Here is a 23,670-nt window from a genome sequence, read left to right on the forward strand (position 1 = left end):
TTATTAAGCATTAACTAACCCCTAATTAATGTACCCTTATTGTAAAGTGTTACCTTTTTTATTATTATTATGGTCCATAAATCTGGTCATAGCTGAGGGTCTACCAAATCCAAGACACAGATCATATTCTAGTTCTGGTTCTGATGTGGTTCTGTTTCTAATGTAGTTCTAATTCTGGTTGTATTTCTGGTTCCAAACTGGTTCTGATCTGTTTCTGTTTTTGTGTGCAGGAACCTGCTGCTTCCTCGTGGTCTGGGTTCAGAACGTCCGTGGGCTCGGTTCCGGATCCGGATCTACCGGGCCGAGGGCCTGCCCACCATGGAGGCGGGGCTAATGGCCAAAATGTCAAAGGTCACTGACCGGACCGTCTTCATCGATCCCTATGTACAGGTCACCTTCGCCGGACAACAGGTGCACACACACACACACACACTCACACACACACACACACACACATATAGGATAATCACACTCGGGTTGGACTGATACTGGTCTCTGAATGCTGATACCGATATTTTTGGATCGAAGCTGCCAATAGTTGATTTGTTTTGTTAATTTGTTCCAATATTAAATATCTCTAAATATGACAAATTCCAAATATTCAGTGTTTCCTCCAAAATTTTATTCTTGTCAAGGTGGAAAAGCTTCTTCCCGTAGACAACCAGTGTAGTCTAGATCAGTTCTACAATCAATATGTGATCAATCAAACTGCATCAGATCAGAATAGACCAGATCCAGTTAAAAGAACAATATCTGACCAGAGATCTGCAAACTGATATATATATATGGGTGTGTGTGTGTGTGTGTGTGTGTGTGTGTGTGTGTGTGTGTAGGGGGAGACATCAGTTGCCAGCTCTACCAGTTCTCCAGTGTGGAACGAGGAAATCTCCTTCATAGAGCAGTTTCCTCCTCTGGCTCGACGAATCAGAGTCCAGATACTTGATGACGCCAACATCGGAGACGTCGCCCTGGCAACGCACTTCCTGGATCTGCAGCAGATCTCTGACCCCACCAGGAATGGTACGATCCATTGTTTATAAATGGTTAATGACACAGTCCACAGTTGATGTCCAGAACAGTGATGGTACACTCCATAGTTTAGCTCTCGCTCTGCCTTCCATTCTGATGAAACTACAATAAAACTATTGAAACTACGCTCAGGGTCATTTAGTGTCTCTCCTCAGCACTTCTTCGGTGGTGGTTGGTGGGTGATCTAGGAACTGAACCTTATTCTACTGTTGGCCTCATTGGAAGTCTGTTTGGAGTAAAGGATCTCAGAAATAAGTAGAAAACTGCAGAGTTGAAGAGTTTAAAGTCAATAAACTTCAGCTCTTCTTAACAAGGTAACCATCTGTCTGTCCACCCGTCTGTCTATCTACCTGTCTGTCTACTTGTCTGTCCACTTGTCTGTCTGTCTACCTGTCTGTATATCTACCTGTCTGTCTGTCTGTCTACCTGTCTGTCTATCTACCTGTCTGTCTGTCTGTCCACCTGTCTGTCTCTCGCAGGTTTCAACCCTACCTTTGGTCCATGTTGGGTTAATCTGTATGGTTCTCCTCAGAACTCCACACTGGGAGATGTCCACCAGGTAAACCAGACCAGACCAGACCAGACCAGATCAGATCAAACCAGACCAAACCAGACCAAACCAGACCAGACCAGACCAGATCAGATCAGATCAGATCAGATCAGATCAAACCAGACCAAACCAGACCAGACCAGACCAGACCAGACCAAACCAGATCAGATCAAACCAGACCAGACAAAACCAGACCAGATCAAACCAGACCAGACCAGACCAGATCAAACCAGACCAGACCAAACCAGACCAGATCAAACCAGACCAGACTAAACCAGACCAGACCAGATCAAACCAAACCAAACTAGATCAAACCAAACCAAACCAAACCAGACCAGACCAGACCAGACCAAACCAGACCAGATCAAACCAGACCAAACCAGACCAGACTAAACCAGACCAGACCAAACCAGATCAAACCAAACCAGACCAGACCAAACCAGACCAGATCAAACCAGACCAAACCAGACCAGACTAAACCAGACCAGACCAAACCAGATCAAACCAAACCAAACTAGATCAAACCAAACCAAACCAGACCAGACCAAACCAAACCAAACCAAACCAAACCAGACCAGACCAGACCAGACCAGACCAGACCAGACCAAACCAGATCAAACCAGATTAAACCAAACCAAACCAAACCAAACCAGACCAGATCAGATCAGATCAGATCAGATCAGATCAGATCAGATCAGATCAAACCAAACCAGACCAGACCAGACCAGACCAAACCAAACCAAACCAAACCAGATCAAACCAAACCAAACCAAACCAAACCAGACCAGAGCAGACCAGACCAAACCAGATCAAACCAGACCTCCTCTCTCCTCTCTCCTTCTCTCCAGGCTTTAAATCAGGGGTTAGGCAGAGGAATCTTCTACCGTGGTCGAATTCTATTGGCTCTCAGTGTGGAGGTTTACTCCTCCCCCTCTGCTGTCACCACGGATACAGGCTCCGCCGCACTGGGCAAGGTACTTCCTGTTTCCTGTTTAGTGTTTCTGGGCTGAACACAACAGTGACACAACAGCAACACTGTAGAGAATCACAACCTTTAACAATATTCTGGACTATTTCCTGCTGCAGCTGGTTGTGATAGGACCGAGGATGTTGTTACCTTGGCGACAACAAAGCGGTTTCTACCTGAGAGGGCAGTATCAATATCCTGGTACCTGCTTACCATGGTGATGACCACAACTCCCTGGTTACCACAAGAGTTACCATGGCAACCAATAAACCACAGCTACCCATGCATTATGGGAATTATCAGCATGGTTGGAGCTTGTCTTTAACCAATCAGATTGCTTTGCACTGATAGGGGTTTTTGAAGGCTGCTACTGATATTTTTGGATCGGAACTTCTGATATTTTGGGATGATATTTAATATCTTTAATTTTGAACAGTTTCATGCCTAAAAACCAAAATCCAACAAATTTCAAGTATTCAGTGTTTCCCAGAATGTTTCTCTTTCCAGGAAGGAAAAGCCTCTGAAACAGACTTTAGACCATGGGACACTAAAACTGTTTTTTCAAACCCAGGATAACACTACTACTAATATTACATATTAATGTATACTCAATCATACAATAAGTGTGTAATCAAACGTACTGCATCATATCCATCATATTGGAGATGGAAGACACTGACTGGTCAATATCTGATGTGAATAAAAGGCCGGTATCGGTCCTGATATCGGTCTAGCTGAACTGAACCGTGTGTCTGCAGGTGAAGGGAGCGCTGGGCCGGCTGGGGCTGAAGAGGAAGAGGAGCAGCAAGAACAAGCAGAAGAAGGAAGGTCAGTCAGCTAGTCTCCATGGTGACGAGGAAACTGTAGGAGAGATTCGATTGGATCTCTGAGGAGGAAGACACCTGGGCTTAGCAGGTCTCAGAGACCAGGAGAGGAGGGAGGAGGATAGATGTAGAGAGGAAGAAGTTCAGACAAATGAGAAACGAAACATTATCTCAGTGGAACTCATTCCACCGTTTGATAATTTGTCATTTCTTTTTATTTATCTGTTTGTTTAATCGGTGTTGCCGTAGCGTCTCAGGCTGGCAGCAGATTGGCTGAGGAGTCAGGGGAGGCAGGGCCTGAGGTACCGGAGGCTGTTACCGTGGAGACAGAGGAGATCCACCCACTCCCTGAGGTCAGCACCGCCATCATCATCATCATCATCACCATCATCCATTAACCATTTAAAACAAACTGCATTAGGCTTGAAACTGTGATATATAGCATTTAAGACATCATAATCAATTGAATTTTAACTGAGTGAAATACAATTTTCACATGATCAACTAAGTCAAAGAATCAATTCTACTATATTTTGAGTCACGAAGCAGGAGTCGACTCCCAGTCCAGGAGCTGAGGGTCGAAGAGTCAAATTCGTGTCTAAAGTGATTTTTAACAAGCGAGTTCTTCACAAAGTGCTTTACAGAGAACAAAGAACATGCATGTAGATAGAAACTAGAGAGAAGGAAGATGTGGGCTCACAGATTTTCCGTCCTACATGGTCTCAGGGCTTCCTGGGAGCGAAGGAGGAGTTTCTGCTGTTTGCGTCTTTGTTTGAAGTCACCATGATGGACCCGTCTGTAGGAACCAGACCGCTGACCTTTGAACTCTCCATAGGTAAGCAGTGTATTCTAGCTGTCCATTTACAGACATGTTTGCACATGAAATATCATGTGAACCAGTGGGGAGGATTCTGTGAAAAGACAAAACCAGCAGTGAATTACTTATGCCAACAGCTGTAGGTCTGGATATACTTTACAGAGAAACATGGTATTCCATATGTACTGTAGTAGTATCATTGTACTGCAGTACTTTGGTAGCAGCTGTTGATCTGGGAATGCTTTGTTGGATTCAAAGAAACTTGATATTCTGTTTGCAAATGTGTTGGAAGTTGGTGGCGGCCATGTTGAGCACATTCTGTGATGGAGCGATTTCCCTGATCCCAGACTCTTCAGACACCCTGAAGAAAACTGATGGACCTGCACAGCAATGTTCAAACATTAACAAGTGTAGATTGGACTCACTGTCAGAAACACTGTCAGTGTTTCTGACACTTTCACAGTTGCGTTAACACCAGCAGTCTTACTGTGTTGCTGCCCTGGACTCTTACAAGACAGAATTAGGAATTAGATTTAGTTTAGCCACTTCCTGAGCAATCAATCAACTTCTGATCAGGCCTGATCAGGTCATGTGGCCCCAAACTCACTATGCAAAAAATATATTACTGGTCTCTCATTTCAAAAGTAATAAGATTGCTTTACCTATTACTTCCTGGGAGCAGGAATTTGTTGAAATACTCCCTATATTATTTTTCTGTTATATGCCCCAAAATTGGCAATTACATGTTTTCCTAGCTTCAAAAGTCGGATCAGTCGATGTCCGATGTTCCTGTCGTTCCTGTCATAGATTCTAGGGTCACAGAAATATTTCTTCCAACCTATTGTCAGGGTGCTGTGACCTTTGACCTTACTATTGGTTGCTTGTAATGTTGGTGATCTAGGAAATTAAGCTTCTTCTACCGTTGATCTCATCTGAGTCTTTCTGGGTAACAGTCACAGAAATGTGTATAATGTCCATGTTAAAACCCTCATAAACCAAATAATCAAACCAGAGACCAATGAGCTTTTCTGTTTCTTTTTTGGCAGGGAATTATGGGAAGGCGGTGGAGATGGGGAGAGCCAAGAAGAGCAAGAGCAAAGATGAGCTGAGGAGGAGCAGGGAGGAGCTGAGGAGGAGCAGGGAGGATCTGGATGAGGAGGTGCAGGGTCTGCTGGAGTCAGAAGAGGAGCTGGAGAGAGAGGAGCTGCTGAACCCCGAACCTGAGAACAGATCTGTGTCTGCTGCCATGAGACCGCGGCCCACCGATTATGACAGGTGACTGACTGACTGACTGACTGACTGACTGACTGACTGACTGACTGACTGACTGACTGACTGACTGACTGACTGACTGATTGACCCATACCAGGAGCCTGAACCTCATCAACTGGCTCCTCTCAATGTGGAGGAGAAACCTCATGTCACTGAGGAGAAACCTCACGTCACCCTGAGGAGAAACCTCATGTCACTGAGGAGAAACCTCATGTCACTGAGGAGAAACCTTTTATACCCAATAAAGTCAATCAATCATCAATCAATCTACTGCAGTCAATATCATAACTGACTGAAAACTGAGTAACAGACTGCCTGGGTAACTATACAACTGACTAATGGACAAGCTAACTGACTAACTGACAGACAGACTGACTCATTAACTCATTAACTTCCAGTCTGCCTGTAGCGATCATCTTGAATCACTTTTAATCATACATACTGTCCTTGCCTGTCTGCCTGTCTGCCTGTCTGCCTGCCTGTCTGTCTGTCTGTCTGCCTGTCTGTCTGTCTGTCTGCCTGTCTGTCTGTCTGTCTGTCTGTCTGTCTGCCTGTCTGTCTGTCTGTCTGTCTGTCTGCCTGTCTGCCTGTCTGTCTGTCTGTCTGCCTGCTTGTCTTTCTGTCTGTTTGTCTGTCTGTCTGCCTGCCTGTCTGTCTGTCTGTCTGTCTGTCTGTCTGTCTGTCTGACAGGTCATTCAGCTGTCTTCCTCTCCAGCCTCCGTCAGTGAGACAGAAGCCCTGTCTGTCTGTCTGGAGTCAGTTTGAGGATCACAGCTTCCGCCTCCACCAGGCCAACTGGCTCAGCAAGATGGCCGACAGGCTGGTGAGACAGACAGGCTCTTTCACTTCAGATGTACAAACGATAGAGACTGATTAAAGAGAGAAGGAACATGAACTGTGTTTGAGACGGAAACATCTGGAAACATTTAGAAACATCTGGAAACATTTAGAAACATTTAGAAACATCTGGAAACATTTAGAAACATCTGGAAACATTTAGAAACATTTAGAAACATCTGGAAACGTTTAGAAACATTTAGAAACATCTGGAAACATTTAGAAACATTTAGAAACATTTAGAAACATTTAGAAACATCTGGAAACATTTAGAAACATCTGGAAACATCTGGAAACGTTTAGAAACATCTGGAAACATTTAGAAACATCTGGAAACATTTAGAAACATCTGGAAACATTTAGAAACATCTGGAAACATTTAGAAACATCTGGAAACATCTGGAAACATTTAAAAACATCTGGAAACATTTAGAAACATCTGGAAACATTTAGAAACATCTGGAAACATCTGGAAACGTTTAGAAACATTGAACTGAAACAGAAACTAGACTCTGTCCAGTCCCACTAGATGACATCTATCTAGACCTGATAAGAGATCAGTTTATTAATTAATGATCAGTTCATTAATCACTGATCAGTTTGCCTTCATCTCATATGGAGAATACAGCAAACATATTTCAGTCTCAGCTCTACTGAACTGCAGCATGACAAAGAATATACAGCAGGACGGACGTTCATATCTACATCTACAAGATGAAGTGGATTATTGCAGGCTGTAACCTATGTCCTCCTCTCCTCCTCTCCTCTCCTCTCCTCCTCTCCTCTCCTCTCTTCTCCTCTCCTCTCCTCTCCTCTCCTCTCCTCTCCTCTCCTCTCCTCTCCTCTCCTCCTCTCCTCTCCTCTCCTCTCCTCTCTTCTCCTCTCCTCTCCTCTCCTCTCCTCTCCTCCTCTCCTCTCCTCTCCTCTCTTCTCCTCTCCTCTCCTCTCCTCCTCTCCTCTCTCCTCCTCTCCTCTCCTCTATAGGAGATCGGTCTGGAGGAGGTGGAGCGTCTCCTGCGGAGGCCGAGGAGTAAAGTGAAGGAGCGTCTGGTGGAGTCTCTGCTGGAGCTGGTGGCCTCCTGCAAGTCAGTCTGCTGCTCAGCTCAACTCAACCTGACACACATTTATTATCTTTGACTAATCAATCAGTCCAAATACATTAGATTAGATTAGATTAGATGAAACTGTATTGATCCCTGTGGGGAAATCGGGTCGTTACAGCAGCAAACAGTAAAAAGATAGTAAAGAGTAAAGAACAATAAAATCTAAAGAGTAGAACAGATGGATGTAAACACAGCAGACAGTAGAAAGTGTTAAAAGTATGAAATCCAGAATGACAGCAGGTTTGCAGCAGTAGAATGATGCCTGGCATTATACCACAAATATTACACAGTACAAACTGTCTGTCTGCCTGTACAGAAACTGTCTGTCTGCCTGTATAGAAACTGTCTGTCTGCCTGTGTAGAAACTGTCTGTCTGCCTGTGTAGAAACTGTCTGTCTGCCTGTATAGAAACTGTCTGTCTGCCTGTCTGTCTGCCTGTGTAGAAACTGTCTGTCTGCCTGTATAGAAACTGTCTGTCTGCCTGTCTGTCTGCCTGTGTAGAAACTGTCTGTCTGCCTGTGAAGAAACTGTCTGTCTGCCTGTATAGAAACTGTCTGTCTGCCTGTGTAGAAACTGTCTGTCTGCCTGTGTAGAAACTGTCTGTCTGCCTGTGTAGAAACTGTCTGTCTGCTTGTGTAGAAACTGTATGTCTGCCTGTATAGAAACTGTCTGTCTGCCTGTGTAGAAACTGTCTGTCTGCCTGTGAAGACGCACTGTAAAAAAATATTAATCTCATCAAATACATTCAGGTTCTTTATAATTAAAGAACGTTTTGGACTTAAATTTCCCCTGTCTGTCTGTCTGTCTGTCTGTCTCTCCCCCTGCCTGTCTGTCTGTCTCTCCCCCTGCCTGCCTGTCTGTCTCTCTGCCTGTCTGTCTCTCAGACAGTACAGTGTGTTCTCAGACAGGAAGCCTCAGTCTCGTCCCAACAGTCTGGACAGATGCAGGAAGGAGTTTATCAAGAAGAACATAGTGAGTTGGATCTGACCTGTCTGTCTCTCCACCTGTCTCTCTACCTGTCTCTCTACCTGTCTCTCTCTCTCTACCTGTTGCTCTACCTGTCTCTCCACCTGTCTCTCTACCTGTCTCTCTACCTGTCACTCTCTCTACCTGTCTCTCCACCTGTCTCTCTACCTGTCTCTCTACCTGTCTCTCTACCTGTCTCTCTACCTGTCACTCTCTCTACCTGTCTCTCCACCTGTCTCTCTACCTGTCTGTCTCTCTCTCTACCTGTTGCTCTACCTGTCTCACTACCTGTATCTCTACCTGTCACTCTCTCTACCTGTCTCTCCGCCTGTCTCTCTACCTGTCTCTCTCTCTCTACCTGTTGCTCTACCTGTCTCTCTACCTGTTGCTTTCTCTGCCTGACAGTTAGATCTACTACCTTACTACCTGTCTGTCTGTTACCTGTCTGTCTGCCTGTCTCCAGGTCCTGTTGGCCAGACAGGCAGTGAGGGCAAAGAGGAGGATCACCAGGCGGACAGCTAAACAGCGATTGGTCGACGCCAAGAAGATCCTGAGGAAACTCCGCCTCCTGGAAAAAGAGGTCAGAGGTCACAGTGAGGTCACCAGAGACCACAGAGAACAGTTTTCTGTTTTCTAACAGTCAGGAAGCCGAATTATTCAGTGTCACACAACATTTAAAAAAGTTTGCTTCAAATACACCTGACAGTTGCAGACAGACGGTCAGCTGGGCGATACGGCTTTGTTCAGTAATCACTTCTGATTGGCCAGTGAAGGCGTTCTGATGTCACTCTGCAGTCATCAAATCTGCTGCATTTAGCTGATTCCTAATCAGATGAACTGGCTCCACCTCACTGCAGACTGCAGACAGTCCTGCTGGAAGCAGCTGAAACACTTGAAGCTTGTAATAAAATCATTATAAATCAATATTCCATGTCAAATGATTAATGTTGCTGGTTAGTACTGTATTTATTCTAATATTGGCCTGGGCCTTTATTTCCCTCAGCTGCAGAGGGTGCCAGGCCTTTATTGGAAGCAGGCTTATATTAGAGACAGGCCTTTATTTCTAATTCCCTCTGTTTGATAAGTATATTTGCTCATATTTTAGTACGAAGCCTCCTTGTTTTCTTCTGTTGGGGTTCGTTAGGTAGCCGTTTTTTTGTTACTGCAACGCATTACCGATAATTACGGTAATCGACGACGGCACGCTCCGGAGACTTCCTCCGGCCGAGCCGTCTCGTGGCATACTGCCATCTGGTGGCACTCGTACGTTACTACAAACTACAGTTACATTATATAACAGGCACCAGGAGTTTACCGGTATCTACCGTTGTTTTTTCCTTTGTTTTTTTCCCCGGCCTGTATTTGGGGCCGGCCTTTATTTGTTCGTGTCGACCACGGCCCCGGACATTACCGGAGACCCGGCTTTTAAATGACTACCAGCCACAATTAGAGCCACTATTAGAGGAAATACGGTATCTGTGTAACAAGCACGATAATGGTCTTTAAGTAACGGATAATGCCCGATGAGGTGTCCATTATCAGGAATTAATGGACGACGGGGAGGCTTCCGCGGAGTCCATTAATTTCTGATAATGGACTCCTTCGAAGGGCATTATCCTGCTTATACCATGGTCACTTGCCAAAGAAAAAAAAATGAACACCATTTATTTATATTTTCATGCGTTTTGTAATCAAAATCTAAAGTTTTTCCACAAGCCATAACTCAGTTTCCCTGGTAACACCTGAGGGTTTGACTAATACCTGGAACAATCATCACCGTCCCATAAGGTTCTTATGCAACAGAAACGTTGTTCACTCCTCCAGTAAATAGGACGAACCTTAGATAGGACTTGGCAGCAGGAGACATTTCTAGTCCGCTCAGCTCATAGAACCCTTTGGCTCAGCTATGAGCCAGAAAGCTAACGTTATGCTAGCAACATTCAAAGTCAATAACATTGCGTACGGTTGACAAACATTAAATATAATTTGACAGTATGTTTAACAACAAGACTAGCTAGCTATCCAGCCATGTCATTGTCCCCAAATATATATCAAGATTTTCACGAACAGATGAGATCGGCCATGTGTCTGTCGGCCGCAGCCTGAAGCAGTGAGTTGAACAGCCAATGGGATGTGAGATGATCGCTTACCGTTTGTGATGCAGAGTATCAGTTCAGAGGGGCAGTGTACTTCCTGCAGCTTGTGTGTTACAGTCTCCATCCTGTGGTGTTCAGAGGATGAGGCTGTTGCTATGGTTACTCATTTTAGATACAGGCTGATGCTACGTAGCCAGCGCATTAATTTAGAACGGTGAACAGACAGTTTCACTGGAACTACTTAGTAGGTGTCCATTATCAGGAATTAATGGACACCCTGCAGCCAATCAGAATCGAGTATTCACCCAGACCATGGTATAATGCAAAATAAGTCCCGATGCTTTCCCTTACTCTGCAGAATAAATCAGATGATTCACACTTCACACCCACTGCTGTTTTAAAGTTTTAAAGACATTAACCCTTTGAGACGTATAATGAGCTGTCACGTTTTTTTTTTATTAATGTCTTATTGACTGTAAGCCATTAGTATTATACTTGGAAGACAATGGATGCATCATTGTCGGGGAACCCACAAGTAATGTTTCACATGGACTTGTATAAGCCATTGGTAAGGCATAAAGAGCAGTCACCTTACAATAGGTAATGTGAAATGGGTAATTAAAGAGTTAAAGAAACAAGTAAATATTCTGTCCAGTTTCATGGCAAATTCATGGCGATACTAAGGTGTGAAGGTTCAATTCTAACAATAATACAAGTTGTACTACATTTTATTCATCACAGTAGATACCAGTGTCGTAGTTCTGGACTCAGACTCGAGGCTGACTTGGACTTGAATATTGATGACTCAGACTTGGACTTGGACTCCCACACTGAGGACTTGAACTTGAATTCGGGACTCGGGATCCCCTGAGACTCGGCTCCATGTCTTTCCAGCGTTTCCCTAAATTTGTCCCTGATCTTCTCGTCGGTTCACAGCATCTGAACATTTATCTGACAACACAAACACTGACAGGATGAACAGATCGTCTCCATAGTGACAGAGGAAGAGGAGGAGGAAGAGGAAGAGGAGGAGGAAGAGGAAGATGCTCCACCTCGTACTGTGACCTTCACTTCACTCACATGGATTTCACATTAACTGGAGTGAAAAGTAGAGCCAAAAGTAAAATCTGTAAAAGGAGAATCAAAGAAAAGACTGTTCTACAGGATTACTGAACTCAAACTGGAGACTCGGACTCGGGTTCTGAGGACCGGAGACTTGACTTGGACCTCGGAGACTCGGACTCAGACTCGGACTCAAACTTGGACTCAAACTTTGAGGACTTGGGACTCGACTTAGACTCAAAGTTTGGTGACTGCTCACAGACTTGATTTGGAGAAAATGTTTTTTTTTTACCACAGTGATGTAGTTTGATAGTGTCAAACTGTGACCCTCCCCACCCCCGCCCCCCCAGCCCCAGAGTACCCTCCCGGATGTGTTTCTATGGTTACTGAGCGGAAGCAAGCGATTGGCTTACATCAGAATCCCCGCCCACTCCATCCTGTTCTCATTGGTGGAGGAGCAGAGGGGGCAGGACTGTGGGAAAGTCACCACTCTCTATATGAAGGTAACAAGATATACACTGTCTACCCTGTCTGACCTGTCTCTCTCTGTCTGACCCGTCTCTCTTTGACTGACCTGTCTCTCTCTCTCTCTATCTGACCTGCCTGTCTGACCTGTCTCTCTCTCATTGTCTGACCCATCTCTCTCTGTCTGACCCGTCTCTCTTTGTCTGACCTGTCTCTCTCTGTCTGACCTGTCTCTCTCTCTCTGTCTGACGTGTCTCTCTCTGTCTGACCCGTCTGTCTCTCTCTGACCTGTCTGTGTGTCCAGTCTCCAGCAGGTGCAGCAGGAGAGATCTTTGCTAAGCTGGAGGTCTACCTGTGGCTCGGTCTGAACAAGTACAGCAAGGAGGTGATCACCTCTCTGCCAGAGGAGTTCCTGCCTGTGTACCAGGAGGAGGAGGAGGAGGAGGAGGAGAGGAGGCCGGTGGCTGTAGGGAGGAAGAGGATTCCTGTCAGTCTGTCCTGCCAGGGTAAGTCAGCTCCCGCCTCCTCAGGTCAGCAGGGAGTAGTAGTGGTGGCAGTATAGTCACAGTAGTAGTAATGGTAGTGATGGTAGTAGCAATAATAGTAGCAGTAGCAGTAGTAACAGTAGAAGTGGTAGCGGTGGTGGTGGTAGTAGCAGTGACAGTAGTAGCAGTGGTGGTTGTGGTGGTAGGACTAGTAGTTGCAGCAGCAGGGATTATTTGGGCGTCCCGCAGGGCTTGGTTCTGGGTCCTCTTTCATTCTCAGTATAGACTTTTTCAGTTGAATTTTTATAATCAAAACAATAACACAGAAGTACGCACTTCCAACGACTGCAGCAGTTGTGTTGTTGTTAAAATGCCAAGTCAGCACTTTTTGTTTCTTTTTTAGACTTTATTGTCAAAGAATTTATTATATAGCACGTATGATACGTTTCAATCAAATACATCTTTCCTTTCACATTTTTTCAACAACAGAAAAAGTACAGTAAGTATAGCTGAATAAATAAAAATACAAATTCAGTACAAAGTCAGCACTTTTTGAGTCTACAACAGAACAAAGATTAGATTTGGAAAAACTGAACTTGACACCTGTTTCTTTACTGTAACCAAAAGACAGAAGCTTTTTAGTGATGATTTGAAACTTTTGCCATCTGTTACCCACCCAGAGGTTCAGCACTGCTTAGTAAATAACAGACTGACACAATGACCTATATTTATAAGTTGCCACAATATGCAGATATACTATGGATCATAATTCAAGTGGGATGGCTTGGACCAAGAAAAAGATACTGGTTCTATTGGCAGCAAAAGATAGGCCTCTATAGTTCTCACTCTCTCTTTCTCTCTCTCTCTCTCTGTGTGTGTCTCACATGACAGAGGAACAGCAACGTTGTTACCTAGCAACCAAACACTCTGTTGAAACAGTCTACATGCTCCTCCTCAGTAATATTATCCATAACCACTGTGTTCTCTTACACCCATATGCAGATGATACTCAACTTTACATAAAACACACAGCAATAAATCCTGGTGATACGCTTTATTTTCCCTACAATCTCCTAATAATTTCCTAGAAAGGAACTGTTCATTAAGTTTCCTGGAAAGAACCTTGAAGTGATTTCTTCTGTTGTTTCCAAGACAGAACCATGAAATTATGTAGCAGTTATATAGACAATTAGAAATTAACAACAATTAAGAATTCAACAAATAACTATATTATATAATTATATGAATAATGGCTTCTGATAATTAGCCTCTGCCTATTATTTTTCCAGTAAATAGTTTATAGTTTTGCAGTTCCGTCCAGGAAACTCTTTCAGAAATGTTAAGTATCTGAATGAATTTCCCCAAGGGGATTAATAAAGTTTTATCTTATCTTATCTGATCGATTCTCCAGACTGATCACAGCTTCTACTGAGCTACTGCTTCACTTCCTTCTTCTTTCAGGAAACTTCCAGAGGAATTAACAATTCCTTTCTAGGAAATTATTAGCAAACTGTGGAGCCGGAAAATAAAGCGTTACCCCAAAGCAGTCTGTCAGAAATCTTGCTTTTATCTCTGACTGCGACCGCTGCTCAGCGGATCAAACCTCTGCAGCCTCAGTAGTTTTGTGAAGTGCGGCTACATGGCCGCCATCTTCATCATCACAGTCCATCAGGCCGGCAGTGCCTTGCTCAACAGACTCATGGTCACATGGGTGAAGGTGAACCTGTCTCTCTCTCCAGACAGCAGGTACTTCCAGCTACGATGTCATCTGTACCAGGGGCGTGGCCTGATGGCTGCTGACGATGACGGCCTATCAGATCCCTTCGCCAAGGTTCTCTTCTCTACACAGTGTCAAGTCACACAGGTAGAGGGTGTGTGTGGTGTGTGTGTGATGTGTGTGTGTGTGTGTGTGTGTGTGTGTGTGTGCGTGTGTGTGGCGGGGGGTTATTCATCTTTCCACACTTAACCTTAACATATATATTGTATATATTGTGTGTGTGTGTGTGTGTGTGCAGGTGGTGTCGGACACGCTCTCTCCAGCCTGGTGTGAGTGTTTGCTGTTTGACAGAGTTCTGCTGGAGGGAACGAGGGAGGAGCTTCAACAAGACCCGCCCCTTATTATAGTCAGCATCTACGACTACGATACCATGGTAACCACATTATACATCTCTGATGCCATGGTAACCACATCTGATATCATAGTAGCCACATGTTGTACGTTGTATTACATTGTATAATGTGTAACATCTGTATTCTTGAACACTGAAACCATGGTAACCAGATAGAACTCATATACTATGGCAACAAGATATTGTCTAACTCTGATACCTGTGTGTGTGTGTGTGTTTTGTGGTGTGTGTTGGTGTGTGTGTGTGTGTATGTGTGTGTGTGTGTGTTTGTGTGTGTGTGTGTCTGTGTGTGTGTGTTTTGTGGTGTGTGTTGGTGTGTGTGTGTGTGTGAGTGTTTGTATGTGAATGTGTGTGTGTTTGTGTGTGTGTGTGTGTGTTTTGTGGTGTGTGTGTGTGTGTGTGTGTGTGTGTGTGTGTGTGCAGGGCAGTCCGGAGCCCCTGGGCAGAGCGTTTGCTGAGCCGGAGTTGAAGCTGGTGGAGGAGCCTTACCAGAAGCCCCGCCTCCGTTTCTATGACATCAGCAGGGGGAAGGCCTCTGCCGGCGAGCTATTGGCTGCCTTCGAACTCATAGAGCTAGACTACTCTGGCTTTGGAGAGGTGACAATCAATCAATCAATCAATCAATCAATCAATCAATCAATCACTCATTCCATCCATCCATCCATTCATCCATCCATCCATCCATCTGTCATTCTGTCAATTGTTCTCTTCCTCTTTAACACGTCTTTCTATCTGTCTGTCTTTTTATCAACTAAAGGGAACAATTAATAACATTACAATAATTTTACAGTAATATGAACTTTATGATGAATAACTATATAACGATCAGAATAATAGGAATAAAGACCCTGTCAGCAGGACCAGACAGATTGATAAAAGCTCAGTGTGTCTGTGTGTTCACCTGTCTGTCTCTCTGGCTCCGCCCACACTGCAGGTTCAGATCTACACTTCTTTCCATCGTTGTATCTTGTTGTTCTTCATGTGAACGCTGCTCAGACAAGCTTACATTATGACAACAGGCCAGTGATGTCAGATTTACTTCACTGTCTCTTGCCTGTCTGTCTGTCTGCCTGTCTGCCTGTCTGCCTGTCTGTCTGTCTGCCTGTCTGTCTGCAGCCCTGTCTCCCCAGCAGTGTCGACCCTCAGGATCTCTCCTTCCTCCCAGAGCAGAGATGCTTCATCATCCCAGACGGAGTCCGACCCGTTCTGAAGACCTTCAGGATAGAGGTAACACACACACACACACGCACACACACACACACACACACACACACACACACACACACACACACACCATACACCATATACTACTCTCTCTTTGTCTTTTGACATTTTGCAGATGTGTTCAAGTGCATTGTGGAGTTGTAGGTGCTAATAAACTCTGTGTGTGTGTGTGTGTGTATGTGTGTGTGTGTGTGTGTGTGTGTGTGTGTGTGTGTGTGTCCAGGTGTTGTTCTGGGGGGTGCGGGACCTGAAGCGGGTGCAGCTGTTTGAGGTGGAGCGCCCCCTGGTGAGGGTGGAGTGTGCAGGACGACAGCTGGAGTCGGAGGAGATCGAAAGCTACCAGACAAACCCCAACTTCAGAGAGCTGGTCCGCCACTTCGACGTGGTCCGTCACTGTTACTGATACCAACACTGTTTCTGTCACTGTCACTGGTGTTTACAGGCTCATCAGGACCCTGGCAGCGCGGTTCTAGATATGTTGGGGTTTCCGTGGACTCTTGCCTGGGTTCCTGATGAAGAGTTAAAGGCATAGACCAGCTTCTCGGCATCTGAGGTTAGGGTTAGGGTGAAGGTGGGGCAGAGTGTGGAGATGTTCTTGAGGCAACCTCGTAACCCATCGTCTATCGGTCTGACGGCGATTAGACTCTGGGGGCGACGGCCCATATTTCGGGGTTTCCGGTGTAGCCAGCTGACATCCGGGCCAAGACTTCCTCTTCCGTGCGCCGGCCATTGTTTACAGTCCGATTAGCAACTTGAGACGCGAGAGTCGAACGTTTCTCCAAACAATTTTTGTAGGTGTTTCCAGGTGACATTTCGGCTAATCTCTATAAACAGATATCTGCATATGAGATGTCGTCTCTGTCACAAACTAGCTCAGGGAATGTGACAAGGAGGGAGTCCACGCAAGAGGTTTACTTAAAACAAACATAATTTATTAAAACTAAGGTTAACACAAATTAACAATGGAGTCTGTAGGTCAACATGGTCAGCAATGCAAGCAGTGCATGGATGTGTGGTTGATGTGCTGTGGTGGTGTTGAAGGCGTAAACCAAAAGGGAAGTGATGTCACATGGATGTCAGCTGTAGGAAGGGAGAGACCAAGGAAACACATGGGCCAGTTTATATAGTCCAAGGGCCCAGGTGAGCTTAATCAACTGACGACCCTCCACTGTCAATCAATTGTCTGCTGAGGTTGGCCAGGACAGCTTCCAAGACAGTGGGAGGGGCGTCACAGTCTCTCAACTTGGAAGTCTTGGCCCGGATGTCCGCTGGCCACACCGGAAACCGGAATCAGCGTAGCGATGCCGGCTGATGACACAAACAAGGGGGAGTAGAGAGTGAACAGGAAGGGGCCGAGGACGGACCCCTGTGGGGCACCGCATGTGACGAGGTGTGTCCGGGACCTGTGGCCCCCCACCAGTGGTGGAAGAAGTACTGAGATATTTTACTTAAGTAAAAGTAGCAATACAACAATGTAAAGATACTCCATTACAAGTAAAAGTCCTGCATTCAAAATCTTACTTAAGTAAAAGTACATAAGTATTGGCAGCAAAATGTACTTAGAGTATCAAAGTAAACATACTCATTATGCAAACTGTCCCTATTTAGAGAGTTATATTTTTCATAAATGATTGGAATATTAATACTGATTTATTGACATACATGTACATGTAAGCAGCATTTTAAAGTTGTCAACGTGAAGCTAATCTTAAAGGAATAGTTCACCCAAAAATGAAAATTCTGTCATCATCTCCTCCCCCTCATGCCAAATGAAACTCAGGTGAAGTTTGTTAGTCCATATAACACACAGGGAGGCTGCAGCCTTCTCCAAAACAACTGAAGTCAATGGGGACCTGTTCTTTAGAGTTCATTTATATGACAGTTTTCATGTTTATCTTTTTGGCTTTTATTTCTAATTATTTTATTTTACCTAAAACACTTTGTAACCCTTGTTTCTAAATGTGCAATACAAAACAGATTATTGTTTATCATTATGTCTAATAATGAGACTTGCTTGTCTGCCGATCTGTTTTCCCGTTTCCTCTTCCTGTGTTTGGTCCAATCAGGAGCTGCCGGAGCAGGCGTACCTCCACCCTCCTCTGACGGTGTTTGTGGTGGAGCAGCGGGCGTTCGGCCGCCTGGCGTTGGTCGGGACCCACGTGGTCCAGAGCCTCATGAGCTACGCCCCCCCGGAGCTGGGGGAGGAGCCAGAGGAGGAAGAGGAGGAGCCTAAACCACAAGGTAACGCCCGTAAAAGGAGTATTGTTAGCTGTAACTGTAGTACTGTGTAGTATAGCTTGCTGTAAACAGAAGCAGTGACTGGTTATGTTATGAGTTTAGTAGAAACTCTCTCTCTCTCTCTCTCTCTCTCTCTCTCTCTCTCTCTCTCTCTCTCTCTCTCCCCACAATTCAATGGGCTTTTATTGGCAGACATACATGTGTACATATCACCAAAACATACAACAACAAATACAACAAATGTAGGACAAAGTGATATAAGAAAAACTTGTATTGTAAATTCTACAACAGATCAGAGTCTGCATTGAATCTGTCTGTCTCTCTGCAGTGAGGAAGACTCTGGTGAAGGTCAGCACTCTGAAGACAGTGAAGAGTTTGGGACTCAGAGGCCTGTCAATCAAACAGTCCAAGATTCCCATCAACCCCCTCAACCTGGTCACTGTACGTACTTTGTGTGGAAACATCAAAGATAAAACATGAATGAATCAATCAAACGATAAACAACAAAGAATTCTGTTCACAAGTCTGTTCAGACACGTTTAGACCAGATCAGACACCAGAACCAGTTCACGTGTCGATACGTACCCGCTTTGCATGAATAAACCCCGCCTCCTGCCCCGCCCCCAGGCTCCCCTGAAGAAACTGAGGAAGAAAGGGGAGGTGCTAGAGGAGGAGTCACCAGAGAAGGAGGAACTGGATTGGTGGTCCAAGTACTACGCATCACTGGAGGAGCTGGAGAGACAGGTCAGAGTCCTGTCTGTCTGCCTGTCTGTCTGTCTGTCTGTCTGTCTGTCTGCCTGCCTGTCTGTCTGCCTGTCTGTCTGTCTGTCTGTCTGCCTGTCTGTCTGTCTGTCTGCCTGCCTGTCTGCCTGCCTGCCTGTCTGTCTGTCTGTCTGCCTGTCTGTCTGCCTGTCTGTCTCATGACAGCTGTCTCTGTGCAGGCTGCCCTGGAGGAGGAGATGGAGGAACAGGCAGAGACAGGTACTGGAGAAGATTTTATTGTCATCAAATCAAAAGCCTCTCTCTAATAAATGCTGCTGTTTATTCCATACAATAATGCATATTTTGTCATATTATTCCATGGAATAATAATGTGAAGTGAATTAGATATCAAACTAGGGCCAAGGCCAATTGCTTGTTCGTGAGTCGGATCCGGATCCGCTCCAAAATTGAATGGGTTCTTCCTTGGCCCATGCTACATCCTTCCACCAAGTTTCATGAAAATCGGCCCAGTAGCTTTTCCGTAATCCTGCTGAGAGACAAACAAACAAACAAACAAACAAACAAACAAACAATCGGCACTGAAAACATAACCTCCTTGGCGGAGGTAATAATTATAGCAATAACACATTACTGTTATTTGCTTCAAGTACGTGATTATCCTCCATGATGGCATCAGTCAGTCGGTCCATCTGTCACAATGTCTCAGACACTGATCGGATTTTGACACTAACTGGCCTGAGGGGGGCGCTGCAACACTGCAAGCTGTGATTAACTGTCTGTACGTCACACACAAGATCTCACAGGCTGCTGAACAGATTTTCACAAAACTTAAGGAAAAAGACAGTTTTCACACTTCCAGATTCTACGTAATTGAAGTCATCAAAGCAGGAAAAGAACGATACATCCATAACCAGGTTATGCAGATCGAAAGTAACATAGCTAATAAAATTTTTTATTAAAGGTCCACATCATGTAAAGCAGGACTCCCCTCTCCTCTGTGGTGATAAAGGAGTTGGATGGTCTATCTAAACATGGTGAAAGTATCAAAACTAAATCCACACAATCCATATTAGTGCAGCGAGCCTCTAAACGAGCCGTTTGGACTTCCGTAACTTTGTGGCGTCACAAAGGTTCGCTCATTATCATTTCTGTAAGAAATAATAGACTAACAAAGTGTTTTTTTCAAAGCGGTTGAGCGGTTGTCGTCGTTTATTACCGGAGAGTTTTCCCTACCTGTAGCCGCCGGGCCGCGGAGTCTCACGTTTCACTCTGGAAACGGTTAGCCGATCGGAACGGAGGGTCGTTAAAATTAATGAGCCTTAAAGACACGGAGACAGAAACGGCCTGTTCTTGGTAAGGCTCAGAGAGATGCTGGAAGATGAACGTGGAGAAATGGATTGAGAGTGTTTTTGGTTCATGACATCACACACACAGCTTTGAATGGACAGAAAGACACTAAATAAAACTGAGTGCAGAATATGGTACATTTAAGGTTAAACGCTTTAACACTAACATATATGAGTGAAAGAGAATGGAGAATGCTTTACTAGCTACGTTACCTTCAACCTGCATGACCTGCGAATGTTATTAGCAAACATCAGGTAACGAGACAAGAGATCGTTTCCCTCATGGAGATGATTCTCAAACAAGTCAAGCTTCGTCTGTCATGGAAATCTGAACCAGAAGAACGACGGCTTCTGTTCAAAAATCTGTGTGAAAATCATTGTGAAAAATCACAATGAGGATGAAAATACTGTAGCTGTGTCTTAGAATGTGGAAGTGTGAAAAAGATTTATTATGCATCTCATTCCTTCATTCTTTCACTTTTAAAATGGTGCTGATTGGCCTGAGGGGGGCGCTACAACACGTGTTTGCTTGTTGGATTTTGCTGAAATATGTACAATGAGAAAAAATACCAAAAATATGAAATATGCGCAGGATGAAATGAGTGAGAAATGATAGAAACTGAGCAGAACTGTGTGAATAAAGTTGTTTTTTTTCGTCAAGACGGAGGGAATCTAACCATGGCGAACATCGAGGAGGAGGAGGAGGAGGAGGTCGTCGTGGAGATCGAACCGCCCAAACGCAAGAAGATCGCCACGCTGCAGGTCGGTTGTGCATCATAAGCAGGTCAAAGGTCAGAGGTCACAGCAGCCTGACAGTAGATGGAACAGATATTCCAGAATGATCCTGACGATAGAGAAGAGACGAGACAGAAGACAGAAGAGCTGAGGAGGAACAGCAGTTTACCTCTCACATAAACCTAATTCACTGCTTGTGTGTGTGTGTGTGTGTGTGTGTGTGTGTGTGTGTGTGTGTGTGTGTGTGTGTGTGTGTGTGTGTCTTCAGCTGTACAGCGGGGATCTGGAGTCAGAGTTCAGTCAGTTTCAGGATTGGCTGCAGATCTTCCCGCTGTATAAAGGCAGAGCCGGCGGTGAGGAAGAGGAGGACGACGAAGAGGAGAGGCTCATGGGAAAATACAAGGTACTATGGAGGGATAGATCTGTCTGTCTGGCTGTCTGTCTGTCTGTCTGCCTGCCTGTCTGCCTGTCTGTCCTGTCTATATATCTATCTGTTATTCTTCTAGACTGTATATAATCTGTCTGTCTGCAGGGTTCCTTCCTGGTTTATCCGATTGGTCCAGGAGAGGAAGACAGGAAGTGTCAGATCACCAATGGAATCCCCAAAAACTCTCCGGTCAAAGTCCTGGTCCGGGTCTATGTGGTCAAGGTACCTGTCTGTCTGTCTGCCTGTCTGTCTGTCTGTCTGTCTGTCTGTCTGTCTGTCTGTCTGTCTGTCTGTCTGTCTCTACCTGGAAGGTTCTGAGCTGATTGGAACATTTTACTGATCACCTTTAAAGCTCAGTTCGGTCTGTTTAGACTGTGTAACGTGTATGAATATCGCAATATTTTCCATCATTTTATTTCAAGTGGGTTCACTTTTCCACAATCAGCCTGTTTTCCTGGAAACAGCAGGAATGAGCAAATCACACCAAACAGCCGCTGTTTCCTCCAGAGCCTGAATAGTAAGATCAATTTTCTCTAATATAATAAAAAAAAATAATATAAAATAATAATAAAAAACTATAATAACTAGAAGGGCACTCGGAGAGCGCAGACATCCGCCAAGGCCAATTGCTTGTTTGTGAGTCGGATCCGGATCCGCTCCAAAATTGAATGGGTTCTTCCTTGGCCCATGCTACACCCTTCCACCAAGTTTCATGAAAATCGGGCCAGTAGTTTTTCCGTAATCCTGCTAACAGACATAACCTCCTTGGCGGAGGTAACAATAAGAAAAGACAAAGGAGGAAATACAATAAAATACCCCCCTCCAAAAAAACCTGGTTTCTACTGTGTATTCTCCTGTGTATTCTCCTGTGTATTCTCCTGTGTATTCTCCTGTGTATTCTCCTGTGTATTCCGCTGTGTTCCTCTCTCCAGGCCACCAGTCTGGCTCCCACAGATGCGAATGGTAAAGCCGACCCGTACCTGGTGGTGCGAGCCGGGCAGCAGAGTCTGGACACCAAGGAGCACTACATCCCCAAACAGCTGAACCCTGTGTTCGGAGAGTTAGTACCTGTCTGTCTGTGTGCCTGTCTGTCTGTCTGTCTGTCTGTCTGTCTGTCTGTCTGTCTGTCTGTCTGCCTGTCTGTCTGTCTGTCTGTCTGTCTTTCTGTCTGTCTGCCTGCCTGTCTGTCTGTCTGCCTGTCTGTCTGTCTGCCTGTCTGTCTGCCTGTCTGTCTGTCTGTCTGTCTGTCTGCCCGTCTGTTTATCCAGGCCACTACTAAAGGACAGAACAACTTATACTTTTATGTGTGTGTGTGTGTGTGTGTGTGTGTGTGTGTGTGTGTGTGTGTGTGTGTGTGTGTGTGTGTTGTCCGTCAGGGTGTTTGAGCTCACAGTGTCGTTTCCGTTGGAGACGGAGGCGGTCGTCACGGTGATGGACCACGACCTGGTGGGATCTGATGATGTCATCGGGGAGACGCGGATCGACCTGGAGAACCGGTTCTACAGCCGACACCTGGCCTGCTGCGGCCTGGCGCAGTACTACGACAGGTTAGTACAGGTATGCACAGTACTACGACAGGTTAGTACAGGTACATACAGTACTACGACAGGTTAGTACAGGTACGTTCAGTACTACGACAGGTTAGTACAGGTACGCACAGTACTACAACAGGTTAGTACAGGTACGTGCAGTACTACGACAGGTTAGTACCGGTACGCACAGTACGCGCAGTACTACGACATGTTAGTACTAGTACACACAGTACTCTGCTCCTCCGTCTCAATCCATTCTTGGTCCCATTTTTTTTTCATTTCCATGCTTCCCCTTGGACATAACAGATCATTTCAGTAATATGTCTATCATGCTTTGCAGATGATGCGCAGCTGTACTTGTCAGTCAAGCCTAATGATTTTAGTAATTTGGCCAGTCTGCATGATTGTTTGGCTGTCGTTAGGATTGAATGTCTCTTCATTTCCTCCAGCTAAACTCAGACAGAGCAGAGTCCACTCAGGTCCTCAGACTCAGGGCTTTTACTTGTCCAAACTAAAAACTAGAGGTGACTTTTCAGTTTTAGCTCCAACCTTTGGAATCGCCTCCTGCTGTTAGATAGCTGTCAGATTGGCTGTTTCAGTTTCCAATCACATTAAATCACTTTGTAAAACCAATTTTTTAAACTGGCATTTTGTTAATTTAAAATTTCCAGTGTTTTATCATTTTATATTTATGTTTCAATTGACCCTTGCACTGCTTGCCTGCACTTTATGTCCTGCGCCCTTTTGTCCTCTTTCCTTTTGTCTGTTTTTCATTTTCAGATTTTTTTTTAACTCGCCTTTTGTTTTATTTATTTTTGTAAAGCACTTTGTAACATTTTTTAT

At 44.8% G+C, this 23,670-nt stretch overlaps 1 protein-coding gene across 1 annotated transcript in view; it reads left to right on the forward strand.

The window, feature by feature from the left end:
* Positions 1-230: 230 nt before the first annotated feature.
* Positions 231-23,670, forward strand: part of fer1l4 (fer-1 like family member 4) — a gene marked incomplete at its 5' end in the record, with an annotated part of 29,945 nt that continues 6,505 nt past the window's right edge. The window contains 28 exons of the mRNA XM_071513274.1: positions 231-411; positions 834-1,020; positions 1,509-1,588; positions 2,428-2,553; positions 3,305-3,374; positions 3,620-3,723; positions 4,097-4,205; positions 5,234-5,462; positions 6,150-6,282; positions 7,281-7,381; positions 8,284-8,371; positions 8,829-8,945; positions 11,874-12,026; positions 12,293-12,494; positions 14,213-14,337; positions 14,489-14,623; positions 15,026-15,199; positions 15,719-15,829; positions 16,050-16,211; positions 17,893-18,067; positions 18,393-18,505; positions 18,692-18,808; positions 19,006-19,045; positions 20,795-20,895; positions 21,137-21,271; positions 21,401-21,517; positions 22,228-22,355; positions 22,672-22,842. Of these exons, the coding sequence (XP_071369375.1) occupies positions 231-411; positions 834-1,020; positions 1,509-1,588; positions 2,428-2,553; positions 3,305-3,374; positions 3,620-3,723; positions 4,097-4,205; positions 5,234-5,462; positions 6,150-6,282; positions 7,281-7,381; positions 8,284-8,371; positions 8,829-8,945; positions 11,874-12,026; positions 12,293-12,494; positions 14,213-14,337; positions 14,489-14,623; positions 15,026-15,199; positions 15,719-15,829; positions 16,050-16,211; positions 17,893-18,067; positions 18,393-18,505; positions 18,692-18,808; positions 19,006-19,045; positions 20,795-20,895; positions 21,137-21,271; positions 21,401-21,517; positions 22,228-22,355; positions 22,672-22,842 (3,684 nt within the window). The remainder of the gene's footprint in view (positions 412-833; positions 1,021-1,508; positions 1,589-2,427; positions 2,554-3,304; positions 3,375-3,619; positions 3,724-4,096; positions 4,206-5,233; positions 5,463-6,149; positions 6,283-7,280; positions 7,382-8,283; positions 8,372-8,828; positions 8,946-11,873; positions 12,027-12,292; positions 12,495-14,212; positions 14,338-14,488; positions 14,624-15,025; positions 15,200-15,718; positions 15,830-16,049; positions 16,212-17,892; positions 18,068-18,392; positions 18,506-18,691; positions 18,809-19,005; positions 19,046-20,794; positions 20,896-21,136; positions 21,272-21,400; positions 21,518-22,227; positions 22,356-22,671; positions 22,843-23,670) is intronic.

The sequence above is a fragment of the Centroberyx affinis genome, unplaced genomic scaffold (genome assembly GCF_046629955.1).
Source record: "Centroberyx affinis isolate AG114_WGS23_722 - 3 ecotype Tasmania unplaced genomic scaffold, CSIRO-AGI_Caff_v1 ptg006935l_1, whole genome shotgun sequence".
NCBI lineage: Eukaryota > Metazoa > Chordata > Actinopteri > Beryciformes > Berycidae > Centroberyx > Centroberyx affinis.